This window comes from Suncus etruscus, chromosome 2 (genome assembly GCF_024139225.1).
Source record: "Suncus etruscus isolate mSunEtr1 chromosome 2, mSunEtr1.pri.cur, whole genome shotgun sequence".
In the NCBI taxonomy this organism is placed as follows: Eukaryota; Metazoa; Chordata; class Mammalia; order Eulipotyphla; family Soricidae; genus Suncus; species Suncus etruscus.
Window position 1 is genome coordinate 5522704 of NC_064849.1, and position 23642 is coordinate 5546345.

General features: G+C 58.8%; 3 protein-coding genes across 3 annotated transcripts; 1 reads left to right on the top strand and 2 right to left on the bottom strand.

The window, feature by feature from the left end:
• Nucleotides 1–123: 123 nt before the first annotated feature.
• FBXL16 (F-box and leucine rich repeat protein 16) lies at nt 124–10951 on the bottom strand. The gene is made up of 6 exons (XM_049767973.1): nt 10827–10951; nt 6899–7557; nt 3192–3700; nt 2754–2838; nt 2423–2486; nt 124–1837 (listed from the first exon to the last, which is right to left on the bottom strand). Exons 2-6 carry the CDS (start codon nt 7541–7543, stop codon nt 1689–1691), a joined length of 1452 nt encoding a protein of 483 aa, XP_049623930.1. The 5' UTR covers nt 7544–7557; nt 10827–10951; the 3' UTR covers nt 124–1688.
• An 8321-nt stretch (nt 10952–19272) lies between these two features.
• On the top strand, nt 19273–20339 carry ANTKMT (adenine nucleotide translocase lysine methyltransferase). The gene is made up of 5 exons (XM_049767996.1): nt 19273–19435; nt 19510–19614; nt 19719–19859; nt 19960–20010; nt 20107–20339. The coding sequence occupies exons 1-5, from the start codon at nt 19274–19276 to the stop codon at nt 20308–20310; spliced, it is 663 nt and encodes a 220-aa protein (XP_049623953.1). The 5' UTR covers nt 19273; the 3' UTR covers nt 20311–20339.
• Nucleotides 20340–20407: 68 nt separating this feature from the next.
• On the bottom strand, nt 20408–22980 carry CCDC78 (coiled-coil domain containing 78). Its single transcript, XM_049768847.1, has 11 exons — nt 22948–22980; nt 22737–22844; nt 22577–22663; nt 22379–22498; nt 22151–22191; nt 21981–22059; nt 21774–21899; nt 21497–21684; nt 20796–20862; nt 20613–20713; nt 20408–20522 (listed from the first exon to the last, which is right to left on the bottom strand). Exons 1-11 carry the CDS (start codon nt 22978–22980, stop codon nt 20408–20410), a joined length of 1065 nt encoding a protein of 354 aa, XP_049624804.1.
• Nucleotides 22981–23642: the final 662 nt, after the last annotated feature.

The window sequence follows — 23642 nt, forward strand, 5'->3', positions numbered from 1 at the left end:
ATTCCCAGTCTCCTCGTATTTGCTGCCAAAACCACGGAATTTGGTGAACGGAGAGGCACACGAGAGTCGGGGACTCAGCGCCACCTTCTCAATCATGGTTGCTCACCGAAAACAACTCAGGCGCGTTTTTACAACTTTTTTAATATATATTTTTATAAACAGGTCACGTGATAAAATAGCACAAGAAACACTTACCAAATATAAGGTTATATCTTCCGCATATACAGGAGAATGAGGTCGTTATGTACAATAAGAAAATGATGTCAGGGGTTGGTTGGGCTTGTTTTCTCTTCTCCCCTTAATTTATCCTCCTCCAGTTGTTGGAAATATCACAGCTTCGGTTGCATTAATACTTTGGACAAATGGCCAGCTGCCCCTCCCGGCAGGGAGTGTAGGGAGGGCGCTGGAGATTCCTTCTGACCGTCCTGCCCCAGAGTGACTGAGACCCTCTGCTCCTTGGCAAGGCAATCTTTGGGCTGTTGAATGGTTTCCACTTCAACAGCACCTCTCTCTCTCTCTTTCTCTCTCGTTCTCTCACTCTTTCTCTCTCTCATTCTCTGGCTCTCTGGAAACTTGTTCCTTTCTTCCAACCAGGTGTGGGGGTGAGGGAGTGTCCCAAGATTGGGAGTGAGTGCTGAATCTCTTGGGGCTCACGGCTGGGGTGGACAGGGGGCCCAGTCCCTCCCTCAGCAACTGTCAAGATGTGCCCACGGCCCACAGGGCTTCCAAGGCCTTGGGGCTGGACAGATTGCTGCCGAGGTTTGGGATACTGGAAGGTGGGGGGGGCGAGTAGTAGAGGGAGCAGCTAGAAAGAACCCTGTCCCGGGGGTGGGGCCCTGGCCACTATGGTGGGGCTGCTGCTCACCCCAAAAGTGGTGGGTGACACTTCCAGCTACCGCCCAGACGACAGTAGGCCGCTGGGAAAAAAATGAGACTTCCAGCAGCCAGGGTGGGTCCGAATGGTTGCATGCTCCGTAACACTGCTCCCAGGTTGAGAGGCTCTCCACTTGGGATCCCTCAGTGCGGCTGTACCACCCGGGGAGCGGCGGGGCCTTATGCCCTGTCGCCCACAGCCCTCTCCCACCCACTTCTGTCCTGTGTGGCCGGGCCCTTCGGGTGGAGTGGGGGGCTGAATAGTGGCCAGTAACGGGGGGGGGGCTCCTTGGGTTTGGCTGGCACAGGTGCGGATGGGCGGGTGGGGCTGGGGCTCCTGGTGGGTCATGGCTTTGGCGGTGGCCCGCTTCCCCTCGCGCCCCTCCGAGGACTCCGGCGCTGGCGCAGTGGAAGATGCGGGGAGCCCTGGGGGGGCTCTTCCTCTAGGTCCCTGTCTTGGGGGGGCCCGGCCCCCTCCATCCCCCGGGCCCTGCCCGGGATGGGGGGACAGGACAGCAGGACAGCGGGGTGTGGCGGGAAAGGCGATCAGGGTGGCGTCTCAGGGGCGAACTCAAGGTGCCGCGGGCCCGCAGCACAGCGCAGCGGGCGGGAGAGGGCGGCGGCGGCGGGTGGGGGCGGGCGTGCAGTGCGGGCACGAGGGGCATGCACAAAGTCCCCGAGAGTGCGTGCGTGCGTGGGCTGGCCTCGCCCGCCGCCTCCCAGCCCGGACGGGATGCGATGCGGGGGACGGACGGGGCTCCCGGACAGACACCCCGCGGTCCCGGCCCGTGGCTCGGCGGGGCGGGGTCCCTCGGCTACTCGATGACGAGGCAGCGGGGCAGGTGCTGCGAGAAGTACTTGAAGAGCTCGGGGGTGGCCCCGGGGCAGTTGGTCAGCTCGAGCTCCTCCAGCTCCTGCAGCTGCACCAGGCCCGACAGTCCCGTGGTGGTCAGCAGCGGGCAGCCTGCAATGCAACCGGGGCGGCGGGCGAGGCTGAGTGGGCGTGGCCCTGGGTGGGCGTGGCTTTAGGAGCGCTTCCGGGGGGCGTCCGCGTGGAGAGGCGGGTATTGGTGGACTTTAAGGTGCATCGGGGGCGTGGTCACTCGGAAAGGAACCAGGTGGTGCGTTTCTATGAGGGGCGTGGGTCTTTGGGGGCGGAGCCTCGTGGGGCGCCTCCGGGGCGTGGTTAAGAGCAGGGGCGGGGACTTATGGGCTGTGCTTTCAGGGCGTGGAATCTGGGGCGGGGCCTTGGAGGCATTCCCGGGGCGTGGCCGCGCGGAGGGCGGGTATTGGGTGGACGTTGCTTAAGGGGCGTGGCCACACGGAGGGGTTTCCGGGGTTTAGCCTTGTGGGGGCGTGGCCTTCTGTCGTGGCTATTTAAGGGGGGCGTTCTGGGGAGGGGCTTGCCAACCAGCTTTCTAACTACTATTTAAGGGGCACTGAGTCTGGCCAGGTGTAAACATGCACCAGGGAATGGGTCAGGCTGGGAGGGTCAGTCTAGGTGGGGACGAGTCAGGGATAGAGGCAACTTAGAGTGGGGGGTTCTTACCTGCCAGAGACAAGAGGCGCAAACTTCTCATGGCCAGGAGGTGCTTGAGTCCGAAGTCCTGCACCTGGAGGGAGGATGGAGAGAGTCATCGATGTGTCTGTCCATGCATCATCGCCCTGTGCCAGCTCCCCTGCTGAGCCCTATCCTTGCAGGCAGGCGCTGGGCTTTCAAGGGCAGGACTGGGTTTCTCAGCTCCCCAGGGCACCAGAGAGTGGGGAGAGGACATGTCTTAAGGATCTGAACCAGGCCAGGGTCAACTTGAACTGGGTCTTTCCTACACCATTGCTTCCCCTCTCAAGACTACACCCCAGCATCCCGAATCGCTGCAAACCTGACAGCACCATCGCAGGTAGAGGCTGCGGAGAGACGACATGGTGGACAAGTAGCTGAGGCCTGTGTCCGTGATGCGTACACACCTGGAATTGCAACAGAGGGGGCCGCCCACCCTGAAAACCCATCATTCTGGGCCAGAGCGATAGCACAGAAGGGAGGGCCCCTGTTTGCCTTGCATGCAGCAGACTAGCTTTCAATCCCCAGCATCCCTTAAGTCCCCCAAGTCTGCTAGGAGTGATTCCTGAGTGCAGAGCCAGGACTAACCCCTGAGCACCGCCGGGTTTGACCCCAAAAACCAAAAATAAATAAAAGCAATAAAACCCATCGCCCATGCCTCCCACCCCTTTCTTGGAGAGCCCAGCCCTACTTGTCCACAGCCACATCCACCCAAGTCCCAGGCCGACCCTCACGGTACCGGGCTCCAGGACACACTCACCTATCCAGCACCAGCTCCTCCAGGCGATGCAGGTCACAGGCCACGTACTCGAGGGCCATGTCAGTGATGCGAGGGCACCACGAGAGGTCGAGACTGCGCAACTTGCGCAGGTTCTCGGCCACCAGCTCCACGCCGTCGTCGGTGACCTTGGAGCAGCCAGAGAGGCTGAGGGCCGTGAGGTTGGGCAGGCTGTGCACCACGTTGACCACGCCGTGGTTGGTGATCTCCCAGCAGGAGAGCAGGCGCAGCGTGTGCGTGCTGTGGCCCTGGCGCGCAGTGAAATAGGCCAGCGCTGTGTCCGTCACATGGTAAGCCTGGAGGTTGAGCTCAGCCAGGTCGGGCAGCAGCTGGGAGATGGCGGCGATGGCGTCGTCAGCTACGTTGATGCAGTCGCTGACGCTCAGCGAGGTGATGCGCGCGCTCAGGCTGGACCACAGCCCTGCCTCGGTGAAGTCGTTACAGCCGGAGAGCTCTAGGCGCACCACACCCTGCATCTGCTCCAGCATCACCTGTGCAGAGCAGGGCGGGGAGGAGGCGAGACAGCAGCAGTCAATGGACATGGGGATGAGCAGAAGGGCTGGCTGATGGATAGTCAAGTCCGCTGAGGCTTAAGCTGGACAGGTGTCCTTCCAGCATATCCCACCTGGACCACTTTTTTTGTTTGTTTGTTTTGCTTTTGGGCCACACTTAGCAGAATTCAGGGGTTCCTCATGGCTCTGCACTCAGATTCATCCCTGGCAAGATCAGGGGACCATATGGGATGCCGAGGATCAAACCCCGGTTGGCCTCATGCAAGGCGAACCCCCTCCATGCTATGCCATCACTCCAGCCCTTGGACTGATAACCAACATTCTTTTTTTTGTTTGTTTTTGGGTCACACCCGGCAGCACTCAGGGGTTACTCCTGGCACTATGCTCAGAAATTGCCCCCAAGGGGGCTGAAGAGATAGCATGGAGGTAAGGCATTTGCCTTTTATGCAGAAGGACTGTGGTTTGAATCCCGACATCCCATATGGTCCCCCATGCCTGCCAGGTGTGACCCAAAAAAAGAAAAAAAGAAATTGCCCCTGGCACGCTCGGGGAACCATATGAGATGTCAGGATTCGAACCAACGTCCTGCATGCAAGGCAAACGCCTTACCACTGTGCTATCTCTCTGGCCCCTAACATTTTATTGTTTGTTTGTTTGTTTGGGGGTCACACCTGGCAGCACTCAGGAATTACTCCTGGCTCTACGTTCAGAAATTGCTCCTGGCAGGCTCGGGGGACCATATGGGATGCCAGGATTTGAACCAATGTCCTTCTGCATGCAAGCAAACACCCTACCTCCATGCTATCTCTCCGGCACTGATAACCATCATTCTAACCAAGAGTCAGCGCCATGACACCTGGAATCTGGGAGTTCAGTGTTCCTGCTCTAGCCTGTAGACGCGCTGCCTGCACAGCTCCCCCTGAGTTTTCTAGGTGGGAAGCCACAACCGGCAGGCTCAGGAATTCCTCCTGGAAAGTCTCAGGAGGCCTATGGGTGCTAAGGAACAAACCCTAACCAACCACGCACAAGCTAAGCCTTACCAATCGTACTACCACTCTGGCCCATCTGCCCTCACCTTTGCCCCAACTCCGCACCTTTAGGGCTGGCTTCCAGATTGCAGGAAGCCCATGTTCAGGAGCTGTGGGTGGGTTGGTGGGGGACACACCTCCTACACATTCTAGGCTTGGGTTTCCCTACCCAGCACCACCAGGCTGGCCCAAGCCTGAACACGACCATGTATGCCCCCCAAAAGAGAAAGGCCTTGCCTAATTGATCCACTGTCTCTCTCTGTCTGAAAGGGTTCTTTTGCTTAGTGCCTGTTAGGGAGTTCCCAGGCAGTACTCAGGGCACGAAGGGCATCTGGTAATGTCCAGACAATCAGGCTGAGGTTCAGTCCTAGAGGCTGAAGATGCAGAGATGCTCAAGTGAGGCATGGGGGCAGCTAGCAGTACACTGGGGCAGCCTGGTCCTTCTTTTTCTGTGTCTCTTATTTGTGTGGCAAATAAGAACAAGAGCACATTTTTTTGTTTTGTTTTGTTTTGTTTTGATTTGGTTTTTGGGCCACACCCAGCATTGCTCAGGGGTTACTCCTGGCTGTTTGCTCAGAAATAGCTCCTGGCAGGCATGGGGGACCATATGGGATGCCGGGATTCGAACCAACCACTTTAGATCCTGAGTCGGCTGCTTGCAAGGCAAACGCCGCTGTGCTATCTCTCTGGGCCCGCAAGAGCACATTGTACTGCTGTGCTACAACCCCAGCCTGTCCTTTTCATTCATTTTAATGTTCTCTCTGTTTTTATTTTTTGGGTCACTCTTGGTGGTGCTCAGGGATTATTCCTAGTTCTGCACTCAGAAATCGCTCCTGGCATACTCGGGGTATGATATGGGATGCTGGGAATCAAACCAGGGTCTGTCCTGGGTTGGCCACGTGCAAGGCAAATGCCCTACTGTTGTGCTATCACTCTGGCCCTAATGTTCTCTTTCTTTTTGGAGGATGTGATGGAGAGGACACATCCGGTGGTGCTTGGATCTCACTCCTGGCTCTGTACTCATATGTGGTACCAGGAACTGAGCCAACATCTGCCTGGGGCAGCAGGTGCTATCTTTTTATTTTATTTTATTTTGGTTTTTCAGGCCACACCCGTTTGATGCTCAGGGGTTACTCCTGGCTACGTGCTCAGAAATTTCCCCTGGCTTGGGGGGACCATATGGGACACCAGGGGATCGAACCGTGGTCTTTTCCTTGGCTAGCACTTGCAAGGCAGACACCTTACCTCTAGCTCCACCTCGTCGGCCCCAGCAGGTGCTATCTTACTTTAGAACTTATTTTGTTTGTTTTTTGGGTGATGCTCAGAGATACTCAGAATTTATTTACTCCTGGCTCTCTGCTTGGGAATCACTCCTAGTGAGGCTTGGGACACCATATGGGGTACTGGTGATCAAACCTGGGTAGGCTTCATGCCAAACCCTACTTTGAAATTAATGTCAAAGTTCTTTTGTTGTGGAGTACAGTGATGTAGCCAGAGGTTACTCTGGCTCTGCACTCCAGAATCACTCCTGGCAGTGCTCTAGGGACTATACAGATACCAAGAACTAAATCAGATTGGCTGTGTGCAATGAAAGTGCCTACCTATCCATACTATTACTCAGGCCCTGGGACCCCTGCTTTTTGGGGGCACTACACACAGCAATGCTTGGAGATTACCCTTGGCTCTGCATTCAGGAATTACTCCTGCTGGGTTTAGGGAGACCATACAGGATACTGGGGATTAAACCCAGGTCAGACACATACAAAACACATACCCTGGGCCAGAATGATAGCACAGAAGTAGGGCATTTGCCTTGCATGTGGCTGACCCGGGATGGACCCAGGATCGATCTCTGGTATCCCATAAGGTCCCCGGAGCCTGCCAGGAGTGATTTCTGAGCATAGAGCCAGTAGTAACCCCTGAGCGTCACCATGTGTGGCCCTAAAACCAAAACACACACACACCCCACTTGCTGTACTTTTGTGCTGGCCCTGGAACCCACAGTTACATTTTGAACAGTGTCCCCAAAATTATGCAATGAGATCTGTTCCCCATTCCCTGAGTCCTTCCTTAGAACTCAGACAACACCCCATTCACTTTGCTCCTCGATGGCCCCAGTGCCACACACCTCCCCTGCCACTGGGCTCACCTCCAAGCCGGCATCGGTGATGGTGGAGCGCTTGAGGCTCATGGCCTTGACCCCCTTCTTGGAGAGGGCATAGTTGTCGATGAACTCACAGATGTCCAGGTCCGAGACACCCACCAGGCAGAAGCCATCGAAGCCGCGTGCCGCAAAGCCCTGCAGGCTGACGAACTGCTTCTCGCCACCAGGCAGCAGGTTGTAGAGCTCCTTGGCATGCAGCACCGGCGTGAGGCCCGCCCAGAACTTGGGCTGGTAGAGCACCCGCCGCCAGGCTTTGCACACCTGGGCCAGCACACACTTCTCACAGGCCGAGAAATACCAGAAAAGCCCATTGAGAATCTTCTCGTCTGTGACCAGCGAGGGCCGCTCCGACAGGGCCGTGGAGGTGGGGGCTGAGGCTGATCCTCCGAGGGGGAGCCCCGCAGATGCGCACAGGCCACCTGCCAGTGCTGCCCGGGGCAGGGGCACAGCCAGGCTGGGTGGAGGAAGGGCGGCCGGGGGCGGTGGTTGGCAGGGCCGGTTCTTGACGGCAGGAGTGCCCTTGGTGATACTGGCCGTGCCCATGCCATTGGGCTGGCTGGGCAGCTTCACCAGGCCATTCCGAGGCAAGCACGGTGGCTTGGGGTCGCGGTCGATACCTGGGCTCGACATCTTCCCCACTTGCTCTGCAGAGAGGGGCAGGAAGGGAGCTGAGTGTGCGTCTTCCCAGGCGCTCCAGGGTTCCCCACCACTGCTTCGGGTTGCTCTTCTCTGCCTTGGCTCCCTTACCTAGCTCAGTCTTTTGCTCCAGGGGCAGAGCAGAGCAAGGATGAGGGGCTCAGGGTCACCAGGCACAGACACTCAGCTTCTGCTTGCCCAGCACCATGGCATGAAGGACAGACAGCCACCCTTACTCACCAGTGCTCTCTGCTTCTCTTATGTCCATGCCCCTGCCAGCTCCTTCCCTGGACAGCCTGGTCTGATGAGACCCAGCTAGCTGTAGGAGCCAAGGGCTGGCCCTCCCCAGAGGCCCACGCACCCTCACTATCCTTCACCCTGCCCATGGAGGGCTCTGGTACCACCCGAGACCACAGCTGCAGCTGAGGTTGAAACCAGAGCTGGGTATGAAAGGAGCCCCCTTCCCAGGGAGCCACTGAGATGGGGGAGCACTTTCAGGACAGACCCCTCCCTGCACTGAGGTTCTTTTCGTCCTCCGCAAGGGCTGAGAAGGCAAACACCCCTTCCCAGGATGCGTACGAGCAGCCCCACAGGGCCAAGTTAGTGGGGATCCCCCTACTCACTGTGCTACAGACAGGCAGGCGCCTCACAGCACCTACCACACCGACCCCCTCGCCCTGAAGGAGCAATACTAGGACCCTGAGACCCTCAAGGAGGTCTCCAAGGAAGATTAAAAGGGGCTACCATCTGTTCCCCATAATCAGCCCAAACCCAGGTCACAGGGAAGCCTGGTGTGGGAGCGACGTCTCAGCCTCGCTGTCCTTCCCAACACCCCTGAAAGCCCCGCGGTCCCTACTCCCCAGGCACCTGTATCCCCTGAGTCTGCTTGAAGCCCACCCACCTCCCGGGCTACCCACCAGCAAAGCTGCAGGGTCACCTGGGGCAGGGTAGAAAGTGGAGGAGCTGGGCCCCAGACAGTCTGCCTTCAGCGCTGAGATGCCCTCCCTGAGGGGTCCCTGTGCCCCTTAAAAAGAGCGTGAGAGGAGGCACGTGGGACAGACAGGGGTTCCCAACCTGCGAAGCCTGCGGGGGAAGGGGGGGACGGGGTTTTCTCCTTCCCAAAGAGCCTGAGGGCGCCTTGCCCTCTGGGCTCCCCAATGCCCCTGCCCAGCGCCGGCTCCAGCACCATGGACAGCACCCAGCGGGTCTGCGCGCTCTGTGGGTCTGCGGGGAAGGGAGGGTCGCGCGCGGTCCAGCCCAGTTCCGCTTGCAGGATGGAGACAGGTGAGGGACAGGACGGTCGCCCCCTCGCTCCTCGACTGGGGTGGCAGCGGCGGGGGTGGCCCGGGGGAGAAATAACTGAGCAGAGCAGATTTAGGATGAGGAAGCTCCAGCACGTGGAGCGCGGGAGTCGGGGAGGCACGTGGATGCAGGGGTGTCTGCAGCTCCCTTTCCCCAGAGAGGAGCTCGCATGCCCACGCGCTCACAGTCCCAATGACAACAAGCCGGTGGGGGTCCATGGGCCGCCCCCGCCGCCGTCCCTGGGTGCCAGACTGGGTGCCCTTTCTTGCCCTGCCCTGCAGTCCTATTCTGAGAAGCTATTCCTGTAGCAGACCCCTTCCCCACCAGGATCCCAGGGCTAAGCAGAAAGGGGGTGACATGCTCCATCAACCACTCCACCAGGCGAAGACAAAGACACAACCATCACCGGGCCAGGAGGCTGAGCTAGGCGGACCCTGAGATGACTAGGAGGTGGCAGGAAGCCCATGTTCCCGGGTGGGGATGGCAACCAGGTCGGTGCAAAGTGCTCGACCCGGGTGTCTTTCCAGGTCCAGCCCTTTGGGAGCCACAGTCTGACTGGACTCTGGGGAGTGAAAGGAATAGGCGGTCCTGCTGATCCTGGGTTACAGGGCGGCACAAAGACAGATACTGGGGATGGAGCTGAGTGTCCCAGCCATCCTGGGCCCAGTCTGTCCTGGGACCTGAGTCCTGAGGGCTCCTCCAGGCCCCTGCATCAGGATGTCTCATCTCTGAGTGCAGGTAGGGCGCTATGAGCCGGATGCCAGGCACTCTGTCAGAGACACATTTGATGGGGTTACATGGCCTGGCACTGGGATATAGTGTAGCTGACAGCCGTGACCTCAGCATCAGGCCTAAAGCCCAGCTCAGATACTTCTGAGATGCAGGTGGCCCCAGAGGCTCAGCAGATCAAAGTTCTGCAGCAGGTTTGGGGTTCCCTGAGCTGCCGGCCTCACTCAACCACTACGTACAGGGCCCTAAGGACCTAGGTCCAGGTCCCCCCACCTACTTTTGTGGTTGCTACAGTCACCCCCACTTCCAATCAAAGAGGGAGTCAGGCTGGAGTACACTCATGAACCTCCTTGTCTCCTGCTGACCCCACAGAGAACCCTCTGGCACCCGGGAGCTGCAGGCCGGATCCCGCACAAGGTCTGCTCCCAGGGCGCCCCTTAGGTGGGTGTGAGTGTGTCGGGGATCACACCTGAACCCTATCCCTCAGCTGAGGGGTAGCCAAATCACAAGATAGTGAGGCAGGTGGTCTGATCCTAGCCCTGCCGCTGTCCACACTGGCCTCGGCTCCAGCCTTCCACCCGTGCCCCTCACCATTCTAGCACGACCACACCACGCTGTCCAGTACCTCCAAGAGGCCTCCGCCATCTGCTTGCGCCCCGACGGGAGGGGCTCAACGTGCACCCACGCACGCTCCTGCCTTACCACTCCACTGACCCTCCCCAGAGGACTGGCCCAAGGTCCTCCAGCCTGGACCAAGCCCGAGCCTTCCCCAAGCACCAGGCCGGCAGACCCTGCCCTGGCCCCAGGAAGCTCACACTGAAGGGTGGGCCGGGCTGGAGAAGACACCCCCATCCCGCGCGCCCACTGGCTGGCGTTGACACCTGTCTCCTGGGAAGGGGGCTCTTGGGGCTGGGCTGGGCCCGGTGGGGTGGGATGAGCCTGAGCGCAGCGGGGGTTCAGCCAGGCCTGCCGCTGCGGGACTAGGGGCTCGCATTAGCTCTCCTTCCCCAGCTCTAGAAGACGCACGCAGGAGCGACGGATGCGGGTGGGGAGCTTGGGGTTCGGGGTTCGGGGCTCGGCGGTGGCGGCCCAGCCGTTACGTAAGCGCAAAGGGGTGGGGGCGGCGGCGAGATCGGGACGCCCCCCTGCCCGCCTCCTCTCCGGAGCGGGCTCCGCGGTGCCGTGGCGTGGCGTGGCGTGGCCCGCACCGCACCCCTCCCTCCGCCCGCCGCGCACCTCACCTCACCTCGGCCCGGGCTCCAGGCTCCGGGCTCATGCCACGCCGCCCGCCGGGCGTCCTCCGCGGGGGCTCACAGGGCTCGCTGCATGGGCGGGGAGGCGGCCGAGGTGCTGGCCTGGCCAGCAGGGCCCAGCCGCGCCCCGCGCCCCGGCCTGGCCGGCCCCCTCGGCCGCGCCCCGAGAGGCGCCCCCCGGCCGGTCGCAGAGGCCCTGGCGCCGCGCCGCCCCCCGGGGAGCCCGCGGCCGTGCCCGGATAAATAAGGCCGCTTTGCAGGGAGCCCGGCGAGCGCCTCCCTCCTCCCTCCCCGCGCTCCTCCGCGCGCGCCCCCCGCCCGATGCGCGCCGAAGCCCGAGCCGGAGCCAATCGGGGGTGCCCGGGAGACCGCGCCGCGCCCGCCGCGCCCGGCACGCGCGCGCCCCGCCCCGCCTGGGCACGCGCCCCGCGCCCCGCGCCCCGCACCCGCCCCTGGCCGCGGGCCTGCGCGCACGACAACGAGCCGGGCGGGGGACGGACGCGCGCGGGGCCCGAGGGAGGGCGGAGTCCCTGCCCACCCCACCCACCCGCACCTCCCGGGCCACCTGAGGACGCGGAGACCTGCGCGGCACTCCGCGCCGTGGCGTGGCGTGGCGTGGCGATCCATGTCCGCCGGCCCCTGCGCGCGGGGGACCAGGACCCGGGCCCTTCCTTCACTGCCCGTCCTCTCGGGCTTTCCCCTGCTGGGTGCCAGGACTGGACCTGGACCAGGCCCTTCCCTTGACACGCATCCCTCCGCGCCCCCCAAAGCCACCTGACCCCCAGATGACTGTAGAGTGACGACGTGACGCGAGTCTGGAGCATTCCAGGGCCCCTTGTGGCGAGGAAGGCCCCAGGACGTGGGCTCAGAGGCTGCCACGGGGCTCCCAAAAGGTGGAAAGGCACAGGCACACGGAGAGGTCACTGGGGGGCTAACTTGGGCTTGGGGGGCATTTTTGCTATGCGGGGAACCCACCGAGGCAGTTCCCCTTGTCTGTGTCCAGAAGACTTGGGGGTCATGCCCTGAGTTGATGGGTAGCACAGGTGGCCCAGATGTCCTATGCTGGGCCCAGCAACTGATGCAGCCAGCACAGACCCTGCCGAGCTGTGTGACCGATCTTCTGATTGAGAAGGTCACCTCCTCGGGGCCTGGGGGGCTCTCTGTCCTGGGAGGTGTCAGGGCGTGGGACCAAGCAGTCAGTGTCCTGATGCCTCAGAAGGGGCCAGACGTCCCTGTCCACAGGCAGAGGATGGCCGAGGCCCTGTGACTTTATCCCCTGGGCCCTGGGCCCCTCGCCTCTGCCCCAGCCACACCCACAGGGACCCCAGTCTCCTCACCAGGAGTGCAGTTGCAGCTCACACTGGTCTCTGCCCCACACAGGATCATCTGTTGTAGCTGCTCAGCCCAGTCCCATGGCCCTCTACCTGGACCATTCTCACTGAGGCCTCATCCTCACCCTCACCACTCCTAGGAGCACCCTCACTTAGACCTTACTTGGAACACCCTCATTTGAGCACCTTACCTGGAGCATCTTTGCCTTGACATTTGAGCACGGAGAATTCTGAGACAGACGTCCATGCTGTTGGGGGCACCAGTCTCTGGGTGGTGTGGGGTGAGGATCAAATGTGCTGTAACCTTGAGTCTGTGTGCCAACCAATGTCCCAATGGGAGTGCCCCATGGTCTCCAGGACAAGGAGAGGGCCCTGTCACTCCCAGAACCTTCCCAGGGCCTCCTGGAGACTGGTTAAGTGATTGCTCCCACGTGGCCACAACAGCCTCTCTGGGCAGTGGGTCAGAGTCTCACAGACCTCTCGAAAGATGGTTGCCCAACACAGGCAGTGAGAAACCTGCTTACAGGGGAAGGAGTGGCAGAGCAATAGTACAGCAGGGAAGATGGGGCAAGCCTGGGTTCTGCACCGGGCATCCCAGTGGGTCCCCTGAGCACTACAGGAGTGACCCCTGAGCACAGAGCCAGGAAGAAACTCTGAGCACTACCAGGATGGCCCCAAACTAACAACAAGCAAATAAAAACAGTAGTTGGAGAGATAAAATGAGGGTCAGGGTCAGGCCCAGTTTGCAGCTGACCTAGGTTTGAACCCCAGCACCATGAAGGACTCAGGTATTTCTGGGAGCAGCCCCAAGTAACCCCAGCACTGTAGGCCCAGGACAGCCCATCTCAGGCTCTCATTAGACCTGCTGGCCCACTTGGCTAAAAATCTCAGGAAGGGGCCAGAGTGATAACACGACAGAGAGAGCATTTGCCTTGCATGTGGCCAACCCGGGTTCTATCCTCACCATCCCAAGGGTTCACTGAGCCTGCCAGGAGTGATTCCTGAGCACAGAGCCAAGAGGAGCCTCTGAGCACCACAGGGTGTGGTCCAAAACAAACCAACCAAAACAAATCACAAGATGAGGTCCAAGGGCCCCCTGAGCAATGCTTGGGAAGCACCCAAAGAGACAATCAGGCCCAGACTGAAATTGTGGTACCCTAGAGCCAAGGAGCCTGCACCCACTGTCCAATTGCCTGTCCAGACATGAGCACTGGCCCAGGAGGGATGCTGGGGGCGGGTCCAAGCAAGACACTATCCTCACCCACAGCTCTGTGTCCATCCCTCTGTGGTCTCCACCTCACCTGTCAAGGGTCAGGGACTGCAGGGGCAGCCAGGGCTGAGGGTGACTCAAGGCCCAGCTGTTGCCATGACAACGCGGTTGCCTAGTGATGGCCGTCTCCTAGCGATGGGAGCTTTTCCGGGCCTGGCTGAGGCTATTTTTAGTTGGGCGGCACATCAATCCGCAGCTGCATTTCTGGCTTCTTGGGAAGATGGAAGGTGTGGGGGGGCGGATTTCTCATCAGAGAAAGACAGGAGCACACACCCACATGTCCTGAGGTGTGGACCCAGTGGGTGGGCAGCGTGGGCGGGGGACTCGGGTGCAGAGAAAGGGCAGCCTGAGGTCACATAGGCCCTGAGAAGTGTTCCCTGGGTGTGGGGCTCCAGGGCCTGTGTGTGACCTGGGTGGCCCAACCGACAGGAGAGCTGGGACATCACTGTGGGGCTTGTCTCTGCTTATTGGGGCGACTGGGTACAGCAAGCTGAAGGGTCGGAGACATAGGCTTAGCTGAGAAAGGGACTCCTCTCCTCTCCCTCCAGGGATGATGTGGGGTCCCAACACAGACTCATGTGTCCAGGGGCCTGGTGGGATGCCCTGTCTTCTCCTGGCGACTCTGCTTGTCCTTTTACCATTCATCCTGGGCCTGGCCCCTGTCTCCAGACCTGGCATTGCTGCCACCTTTTGCTGCCAAGGCCTACTAGGGGTTATGTGGGGAGACCCCTGAGGGCCCCAATGCCGCTAGCACCCATCAGACTATAGCCGGGTTCAAGGTGGTCACCCTCTGTTCTGTGGGTCTCAGGAACACTACCTGTCTGAGGGGGGAGGTGTCAAGGATCACTAGGTGACCCATGAGATGTGCTGGGATAAACCCTGCTCCAGCCTTCAGTGCTCCTGACTCCGAGGGACCTAAACCTAGAAGACCTAGGAAGCTCCCTGAGAAGTTGAGAGTATTATCCCATGCTCACTACTTTCCCTCTCCCTGCACCCACACAGGCTCATGCAGGGCTGGTCTTGTGCTACTCTATGGGTGAGGCCTCCAAGGACAGGCTGAGATAGATGTGGTATGCAGGAGAAAGCTCAAGGTCAGGCCCCCAACAGAAGCCCACTGATCCCTTAGGCTTTCTGGCCCACTCATTCCAGGGGACACTTGGGTGCAGTACCCTTCTTAGATTGGCAGGTGGGTTCAGGTGCCCAGACAGCCACTACACGGTGTCAGGAGCCCTCTGTGCTTTCCAGGCCAGACAGGTCAGTTCTGGGTGGCTATGAAGGGACAGAGCAGAGGATGGGAGACTCCCTTTGCCAGGGCCAAGGCGTACTCTACTAGCCTTTAAGAATTCTAGGAGCATGGGGTTGGAGTGATAGCACAGAGGAGTAGGTTGTTTGCCTTGAACCCTGGACAGGCCCAGATTCAATTTCCAGCATCTCATATGGCCCCCCAAGCCTGCCAGGAGCAATTTCTGAGTGCAGAGCCAGGAGTAACCCCTGAGTGCTTCCATGTGTGGCCCAACACCCCGCCCCCAAATAATTCTAGGAGCAGGGTCTGGTGCAACAGCACAACAGGAAGGACATTTGATTTGCACATGGCTGACTTAGAATCCTATATGGTCCCTTGAGTCTGTCAAGAACAGATTACTGAGTGCAGAGCCAGAAGTAACTTCTGAGTGTCCCCAGGTGCATCCCCAAAACAAAACAAAAAATAAATAAAATAAAAAGGAGAAGAAAACAAAACAAAAAAGAACTCCAGGAGGCCAGAGCAATACAATAGTACTGCAGTACAGTAGTATGGACTTGCCTTGCATGGGGCTGGCCTGGGTTGGACCCATGACACCCTATATATATAATCCCCAAACCCACCTGGAATGATTACTGAGCACAGAGCCAGGATTAAGTCCTGGGCACTGCTAGATGTTACCCCCCCAAAAAAACCATAAACAAAAGTCCTTCTATTTCTAGCTGAAAAGATATTACAGTGGGCAGAGTATTTGCCTTGGACAAGCAGATCTGGATTTAATCCCTGGCACCCCATATGATTCCCTGAGCCCCTCAAGAGCAATTCCTGAGAACAGAGCCAGGAATAAGTTCTGAGAAACACTGGATGTGGCCTCAAACCAACCAACCAAAACAAAATGTATTTCCAGGGGCCAAAGAGATAGTACAGTGGGTAAAGCACTTCCCTTGTATGTGACTAAACCAGGTTTGATCCAGAGTACCCCCTATAGTTCCTTAAGCCCAATCAGGAGTGATCCAGGATAAGTCCTGAGCATAGCTGAGTGTGTCCCCCAAAAATAAATAAAATAAGACTTCATATTTCTCTTAAAAATTTATATTTTGGGCTACACTCGGTGATCCTCAGGGGTTACTTCTGGCTATGTGCTCAGAAATGGCTCCTGGCTCGGGGGACCATATGGGATGCTGGGGATCGAACCCAGGTCCATCCTGAATCAGTTGCGTGCAAGGCAAATGCCCTCCCTCTGTGCTATTGCTCCAGCCCTCTCTTTTTTTTTTTCGGGCCACACCCATTCAATGCTCAGGGGTTACTCCTGGCTAAGCGCTCAGAAATCGCCCCTGGCTTGGGGGGACCATATGGGACGCCGGGGGATCGAACCGAGGTCCTGATCCTTGGCTAGCACTTGCAAGCAGACACCTTACCTCTAGTGCCACCTCGCCGGCCCTCCAGCCCTCTCTTAAATTTTTTTTTTAAATTATAACACCGTGATTGCCTAACAATCATTTCAGGCATTAAATATTCAAACACTAGTCCCACCACCACCGTGACCTTCCTTTCTCACCCACAATCCCAGCTTGCCTCCATGCAGGCACAAGTAAATTTCCTTCATATTGCTTGTTATGACACAAAGGCAAATGGAATGATCAAAACCTTATATAAACAAGGGTCAATCTCTCCATGATAGTAAAGTCAGAGTCTAACAATTTACTGAGCTGTGGTTGGTGCTAGCTGAGTCTTTTTTTTTTTTTTTTTTTTTGGTTTTTGGCCACACCCAGCGTTGCTCAGGGGTTACTCCTGGCTCTCTGCTCAGAAATAGCTCCTGGCAGGCACGGGGGACCATATGGGACACCGGGATTCAAACCAACCACCTTTGGTCCTGGATCGGCTGCTTGCAAGGCAAACGCCGCTGTGCTATCTCTCCGGGCCCTAGCTGAGTCTTCTGTTAACACTCTTGAGAATCTCCAATGAGCTTGATAGATTCTTCTTCTTTTTTTTTGTTTTGTTTTGTTTTGTTTTGTTTTTGTGTCACACCGGCAGAGCTCAGGGGTTCCTCCTTGCTCTAGCTCAGAAATCGCTCCTGGCAGGCTCGGGGGACCACATGGGATGCCGGGATTCGAACCACTGACCTTCTGTATGCCAGGCAAATAAATGCCTTATCTCCATGCTATCTTTTCGGCCCCCACTTGGTGATTCTTATGTAACTTCCCCGTCAGATTTCCTACTGTGATACTACTGTATTGCTGATACTACAGTGAAATTTTGAGATGTCTTTCCAGGATCTATATATTTGAAACAAATGTGGTGGCTTGGCAGCTTGATAAGGTTAAGTCATGTAGCTGGGCCATTTCTGTTGGAGGGTGGAAGGTGTGGTGCGGGACTGCTGTGGTTCATGCAGAAGGGGAAATCTGCCCCTACACATTCTGAGACTGCCTCAAAGGAATCAGCTTGGACTAGATACCTGAAAGTCTCGGCAGCCACTACTTTCTTTTGCAGTTTGGTAGAGGAGTCTGGCCATGTTCCTGCTGGGAATGTGGGAGGTGAGTCCTTATATTTCTTTGTTTTGTTTTGTTTTGTTTTGTTTTGTTTTGGGTCACACCCAGCAGTGCTCAGGGATTACTCCTGGTTCTATGCTCAGAAATCTCTCCTGACAGGCTCGGGGACCATATGGGATTTCAGGATTCAAACCACCATCCTCCTGCATGCAAGGCAAAAACCTTACCTCCAGGCTATCTCTCCAGCCCCGTTTAGTCCTTATATTTCTATGGGCAGGCAATGTGGTTCAGCTATGAAGCAACTTGTCCTGGGTTCGATCCTTAGCACCAGCATCAACATAAAAATATCATGTATTAGTGGGCCAGAGTGAAAGCACAGTGGTAGGGCATTTGCCTTGCACGCAGCTGACCCGGGATAGACACTGGTTTGATCCCCAGCATCCCATATGGTCACCTGAGTCTGCTAGGAGTGATTTCTGAGTGCAGGGCCAGGGGTAACCCCTGAGTGCCGCTGGGTGTGGCCTCCCCCAAATACTATTTAATATGTGTTTGTAGGGGCCGGAGTGGTGGCGCGGAGCGGTAAGGCATCTGCCTTGCCAGTACTAGCCTAGGAAGGACCATGGTTCAATCCCCCGGTGTCCCATATGGTCCCCCAAGCCAGGAGCGATTTCTGAGCGCACAGCCAGGAGTAACCCCTGAGCGTCACCGCGTGTGGCCCCCCCCCAAAAAAAAATTGTGTGTCTGTGTTTGTAATACAAAGAAATGCCTCCCAGTCATCAGGAAGGTTGTGATCCTGTTACTAAGCAGAGAATTCAGAGATGTCAGGTAAATAAATGTGTACTCTTGGAGAAAAAAACGGAAAAACATGTCGCTGCCCATGGCTACAAACTCCAGCCTCACTAAGCACTCATTCCAAAACTATGAGTCATTTGTCCGAGCATACACCTCTGTAAGTCTTTCTTTTTCCTTGCTCCGGCCCTATCCTTTTAAGCCATGTTGGGTGATGCTCAGGCCTTACTTCTGGTCCTGCAGCCCGATCCAGCAACTCCTAGCAGGATTCTGGGGACCATGAGGTGGAGGGGACTGCACCTGGGTCACCTGCTGTTCCACCTCTTGGCCTTGCACTTGGCCAATTGTGCTTTTACTTTTTTTGCACTGGGTCCCCAGTGTGTGACCCCAGGCCGACCAGAGGTCCTGCTAATGGAGTTGCTGTTGCTGCCCCTGCACGGACCGATATTACTAGGGCCTCAGCCATTAGAGGACTGTGCCTGGGACCTGGGACGCTTCCTCCCACCTCTGCCCAGTCTCCAAGCCCAAGGCTGTGTCCTCGTCCTCTCCTAACGCACCCAGACTGCGGCTGCGCACCCGTCACGTGACCGGCTCCCTGGTAGGGGAGCTTTCAGGTGAATGCCAGGGCGCAAGGGACCCCCCCCAATAGCGGAACAGGTGTTGTTGCTGCATCTCGAGATCCCCGCGAGGGTCCCTGCAGCGCAGCTGCTCCGGGGGTTCCCCAACACGTCACAGCCGGGAAGAAGCCAAATGCCCGGGGGCGGACACCGAGGCTAAACGGAGAAAGGCAGTCGAGAGGCGGAGCCTGCGAACCGGAGACCCGCCCCTTCCTTGCCGCCCCTCGGCACTCAGCCACGCCCCCTTTGGCGCAGAATCCAATCACATTTCTCCTTACTCTCAGCCACGCCCATTTCAGAGATAATCTTCCTGGTTTAGCCACGCCCATTCCGGTGCCCTCCGCCGGATCCAATCACGTTCCTTCTTGCTATTAGCCACGCCCATTCTAAACAGTACTCCTTGACCTAGCCACGCCTTTTTCGGTGTCGTTCCGCAGGATCCAACCAGGTTTTCTCTTGCTAGTAGCCACGCCCCTTTTAGAACCAGCCCTAGTCCCCGGATCCAATCACGTTCCTTTTTGCTACTAGCCACGCCCATTCTGGATGGCACTCCGGTATAGCCACGCCCTTTTTGCTGTCGGTGCAAGTCACGCCCCTTACAGCTCCTGAATCCAATCACGATCCTTTCTTAATCACGCCACGCCCACTTCAGAGACCGCCCAGTCTGACCACTCCCCTTCCGGTGGATCTGGCGGGACTCGGCCATGGAGCCGGACGACCCGGCGGAAACTTTGGCGGAGCTGCCCGAGCGGCGGCTGAGCGCCTGGGAGCTGCTGCAGGTGGCGGCGGGCACGGGCCTGCTGGCCTACTCGGCGTGGGCGCTGCTGCTGCAACCGGGCTTCCGTCGCGTGCCGCTGCGGCTGCAGGTGCGGGGCGCTGCGGGCCGGGGTCGCGGCCCGATCGCCGTGCCGGGAGGTGCCGACTGACCGCCTGTCCCCAGGTGCCCTACGTGGGTGCGAGCGCGCGGCAGGTAGAGAATGTGCTGCGGCTGCTGCGAGGCCGCCCCGGGAAAACGGTGGACCTGGGCTCGGGCGACGGCAGGATAGTAAGGAGCTGGCGGGTCGGGGATCGGGGTTCGGGGGCGCCCCCCTCGCCAGGGCCTGGAGCCCAGGCGCCCACCTCCCCGTCTGCCGTTCGATTGCTCTGCAGGTGCTGGCGGCCCACCTGAGTGGGCTCCGCCCTGCAGTGGGCTACGAGCTGAACCCCTGGCTGGTGGGGCTGGCACGGCTGCACGCCTGGAGGGCCGGCTGTGCCCGCAGTGTCTGCTACCGTCGCGAGGACATATGGAAGGTAACGGGGAATCGGTGTCTCCCCCCTCGCGGTCATGCTTCGGGTTCCGTCTCGGCCACCGAATGAGTGCTGCCCAGTTGCCCTCCCTCTCTCTCTGCAGGTGAACTTGAGGGATTGCCACAACGTGTCTGTGTTCCTGGCGCCCAGCGTGGTAGGTTTGGGCTGGCTAGCCTGGGAGGTCTGGTTGGAAGGGCCCTGCTGATGCAGGGCGCTGCCCCACTCACCCACCCACCCTTGTCTACTGCAGCTTCAGCTCCTGGAAAGCAAGCTGCAGAAAGAGCTGCCCCAAGGCGCACGGGTGGTGTCCGGGCGCTTCCCACTCCCCACCTGGCAGCCCATAGAGGTGGTGGGTGAGGGCCTGGATCGCGTCTGGGCCTATGATGTCCACGGACAAGGCCCAGCTGGGCAGGTCACCTCTGTGTCCAGGGCTGCACCTGCCCAAGCCCGCTGACAGACACACAATAAAGACTCTGGACTCCATCGCTTGGTTCTTGTTGGTGGGAATTTTGCAAGGCAGTTCGTGGCTAGGACAATCTTGCCGTGCTGGCTCATTTGTGGCTGTGGGTCTTCAGGCGCTGGGGCTTCCCTGGGAGTGAAACTTCCTGTTCCCCAGGGTCCCTCGTGCCCACCAGGGCCTTGAGTCGCAGGATCTCCAGCCTGTATCTGTCCAATGCCCAGGTCCAGTCACCTGTCTGGTGAGGACTGAGGCCAAGCCCTGAGGTCTCTCAGCCCACCGCTGTCCCTGGAGCTCACCTGCCCAGGTGTTGGTCCACGTATTCCTGGAGCTCTGTGAGTTGCTCCTCAGCCGTGGCAGCCCTGACCAGCAGCTGTGCACGCTCACGTTCCAGCTCTGCCTAGCATGGGCACAGGGCGTGCGGTGTGGGCACAGGCTGGGGTGTATGTGCGGAGGGTGCATTCCCCAGTGGCCAGCCCTACCTGCATGCCCTGAGAGAAATCCCGGAGCCTCTGGTTGATGTAGGCCCAAGACACCGTATCCAGGCCCCTGCAGGAAGCAGAGAGTCTCAGGTGCTGATCTTCTACCCTGAAATTTGGGGTCCTCCAAGACTGCCTGCCTGGCTTCTCTGACCTGCTCTCTGGTCTGTGTGACCCTCATTGCGACCCCTTGGAGTCTGGTTGAGAGACTGCCTGGTCAAGGTCTGAACTGTCCTAGTCCCAGGGCACTCACTGTGGCTCTGATGGCTTCATTGTGGAGGATTCACCGGTTTCCTTCTGTGGGGTGGAAACCAGGGTGAGCAGGCAGGCTGTGGAGGTGTCTGAGGCCAGCCAGGGTAGATAGCAGAGGATCATCAAGGGCTGGAACTGAGGCCTTACCTGATCTTCCTGCTGGTGTTTGAACTTGCTGGTTAGCAGCATCGGCTTCAAGTCTGCTGTGGCAGTGTCAGCCATAGGGACCCAGGGTGCTGCGTCGAAGCCCACCACACTCGGCTGTAAGCTATGAAACCATTGGCATATCGGGGTCAGGTGGGGTTGTCCCCCCACAATCCTTGTGCCTTCACACACACACACACACACAGTCTCTCTCTCTCTCTCTCTCTCTCTCTCTCTCTCTCTCTCTCTCTCTCTCTCTCTCTCTTTCTCTCTCTCTCAAACTCACATTCTCTCTCTCACTCTCATACCTGTGCACAGCTAGCAGCTCCTGGTGTCTGTGGTTCAAGTCCGTCAGGCGCTTGCGGTAGGCCCGGGCAGCCCGAGCCAGCTGCTGCTCCCGGCCTCGGTGAGCCGCTCTGATGTCTTCCAAGCTTCCCTCCAGGAAGGCCCGCAGTGCAGCAACTTCAGGTGGCTGGCCTGTGCCCCCTGAAAGCTCCTGGGGAGGTTGTTGGTGAGGCAGATGCACAATGCCCCAGGGGGTCCTCCCCCAAAAGCCCTTCACCTCTGCACTCTGCCAATGCTCACAGCAGCCCTGCGGGCGCAGCGTTGCAGGCAAAAGGCGCACTCCTCGTGGAGCAGTTTCACTTGTAGCTGCAGCCGGCTGTTCTCAGCCTCGGCCTGCTGGAGCTGGACCTGGTAGGTTGACAGCACCTGCAGGAGGGGGTGGGCCTGAGCACTGGCCTGCTGCACCTGCCCTGACCCCAGAGTGCCCAGTGGGGAGTGCTCACTCACCACAGCTTGTGCAGCCAGGCGCTGCCCTGCTACCCTGGCCGCCTCGTGGGCCCCCTGCAGCTGTTTGCCCAGCACTGCCCTAAGGTGTGGCAGGAAGGGTCAGTGAGGCGGGGTGGGGCAGGGCATTCCCTCTGTGCCCCGGACCCCATGCTCCCCGGCATGCCACTCACACTTGTCTTTCCAGTGCTTGCGTTCGCGCTTGCCACACTTCCTGCAGCATGTGTCGGGCAGAGCAGAGCTGCTCCAAGTCTGAGCTCTGTCCGGCTCTCCCACAGTCCCCACTGGCACCCAGGGCTGCACTTTCATGCTGTCCCCCAACTCTGTGCTGCCTGGGACCAGGAAATCCTCCCACGGCACCTGCACAGAAATAGCCCCACTACCCCTGGGTGCTCGCTCACCTGGTCTTTGTCTTCTTCATGGTGTTCCTTCCTGTGGGGGCCCCCTAGCTGCACCTCTGCCAGGCTGCTGTGCTTCCTGGGGCGCTCCAACTCCAGCACCCGGCTCTCCAGCTGCAGGACCTTTCAAGCAGCAGGCAGCTAGTGTCGCATGTGTGTCCCAGAACCTGCCCACCTTGCAGCCTGGCTGTTGCCTCGCACCTCACTCCTGAGCTCAAACATCTCCGCTTCCTGCTGTTTCCGTAGGGAGTTGGCTGAGATCTGCTGGTCTACCAGTTCCTTGGAGATCTACAGGGATGAGCATGGGTGGGTGGGTAGGTACTGGGGTGTGGGTCAGGGTCCCCTGCTCACCCACACCCACCTGCAGCTGCTGCTTCTCATGCAGTGCCAGAACCGAGGGAAGCTCCATTTCCAGGCCGGTGACCCAAGCAGGCGCCCGCCCCAGCTCTCCTGGCAGCCTGTCCTCGGCCTGAGGCAGAATAAGGAGGAGACTCAGGGCAGCTGGGACCCCTCTTGGCTGAGCGGGCAGGGCAACCCCTTCCCAAGTCAGTGGCATCTAGAGGGCTACCCACCTGCACAGGAGCTGGGGCCCTTGTACTGTCCATGTGGAGGTGTCTGTGGCTATGTTCTGGCTGCCTGTGGCTGTTGCTGCCCTACTTGGTTGCCAGGGCCTCTGGGTCTAGAGGTGGGGCGTGGCAGGCAGGCAGGCAGGGCAGCACCCAGCTCCAGTGAAGGCAGCTGCTACGTCCTATGTGTGTCCCTATCCTCATTGCATTGTCACGGTGCAGCTGGACTTTGGGCCCCACAGCTCCCACATTCTAGTGCTGGTTCTAACACTCCCTGACCTACTGTGTCTCCAGCCTAGGTTGAATGCAGAGACCAGCTAGGAGCCAGCAACACAGGTGTCCCCCACCCTAGAGCTGAGGGTCAGGGTATGCAGACAGACAAGGTCAGGAACAAGGCTGGTGGAGGGTGTCATAGAGGAAGCACCAGGCACTGCCCGGCCAGAGCATGTGGTCTCCATACATTACAGGGTCTGGACAGACGCAGGGCTGCACTCTGCTCTATGCAGGTTTTGTGGCCTGTATCTGAGGCCCAGCTCTGGTCTCCAGGATGCCACACAACACAGCCCTGTGGTGTGGGAAGGAGGTTGTGGGGCTGGGCACTGAGGAGTGCTGGGCGTGCCCACTGCTGTATTGGCTCAACCCCAGGAATGTCTGGAGGAGGCACAAGGCAGCTGAGCTCAAGCCACAAAGGTGAAGCTGCA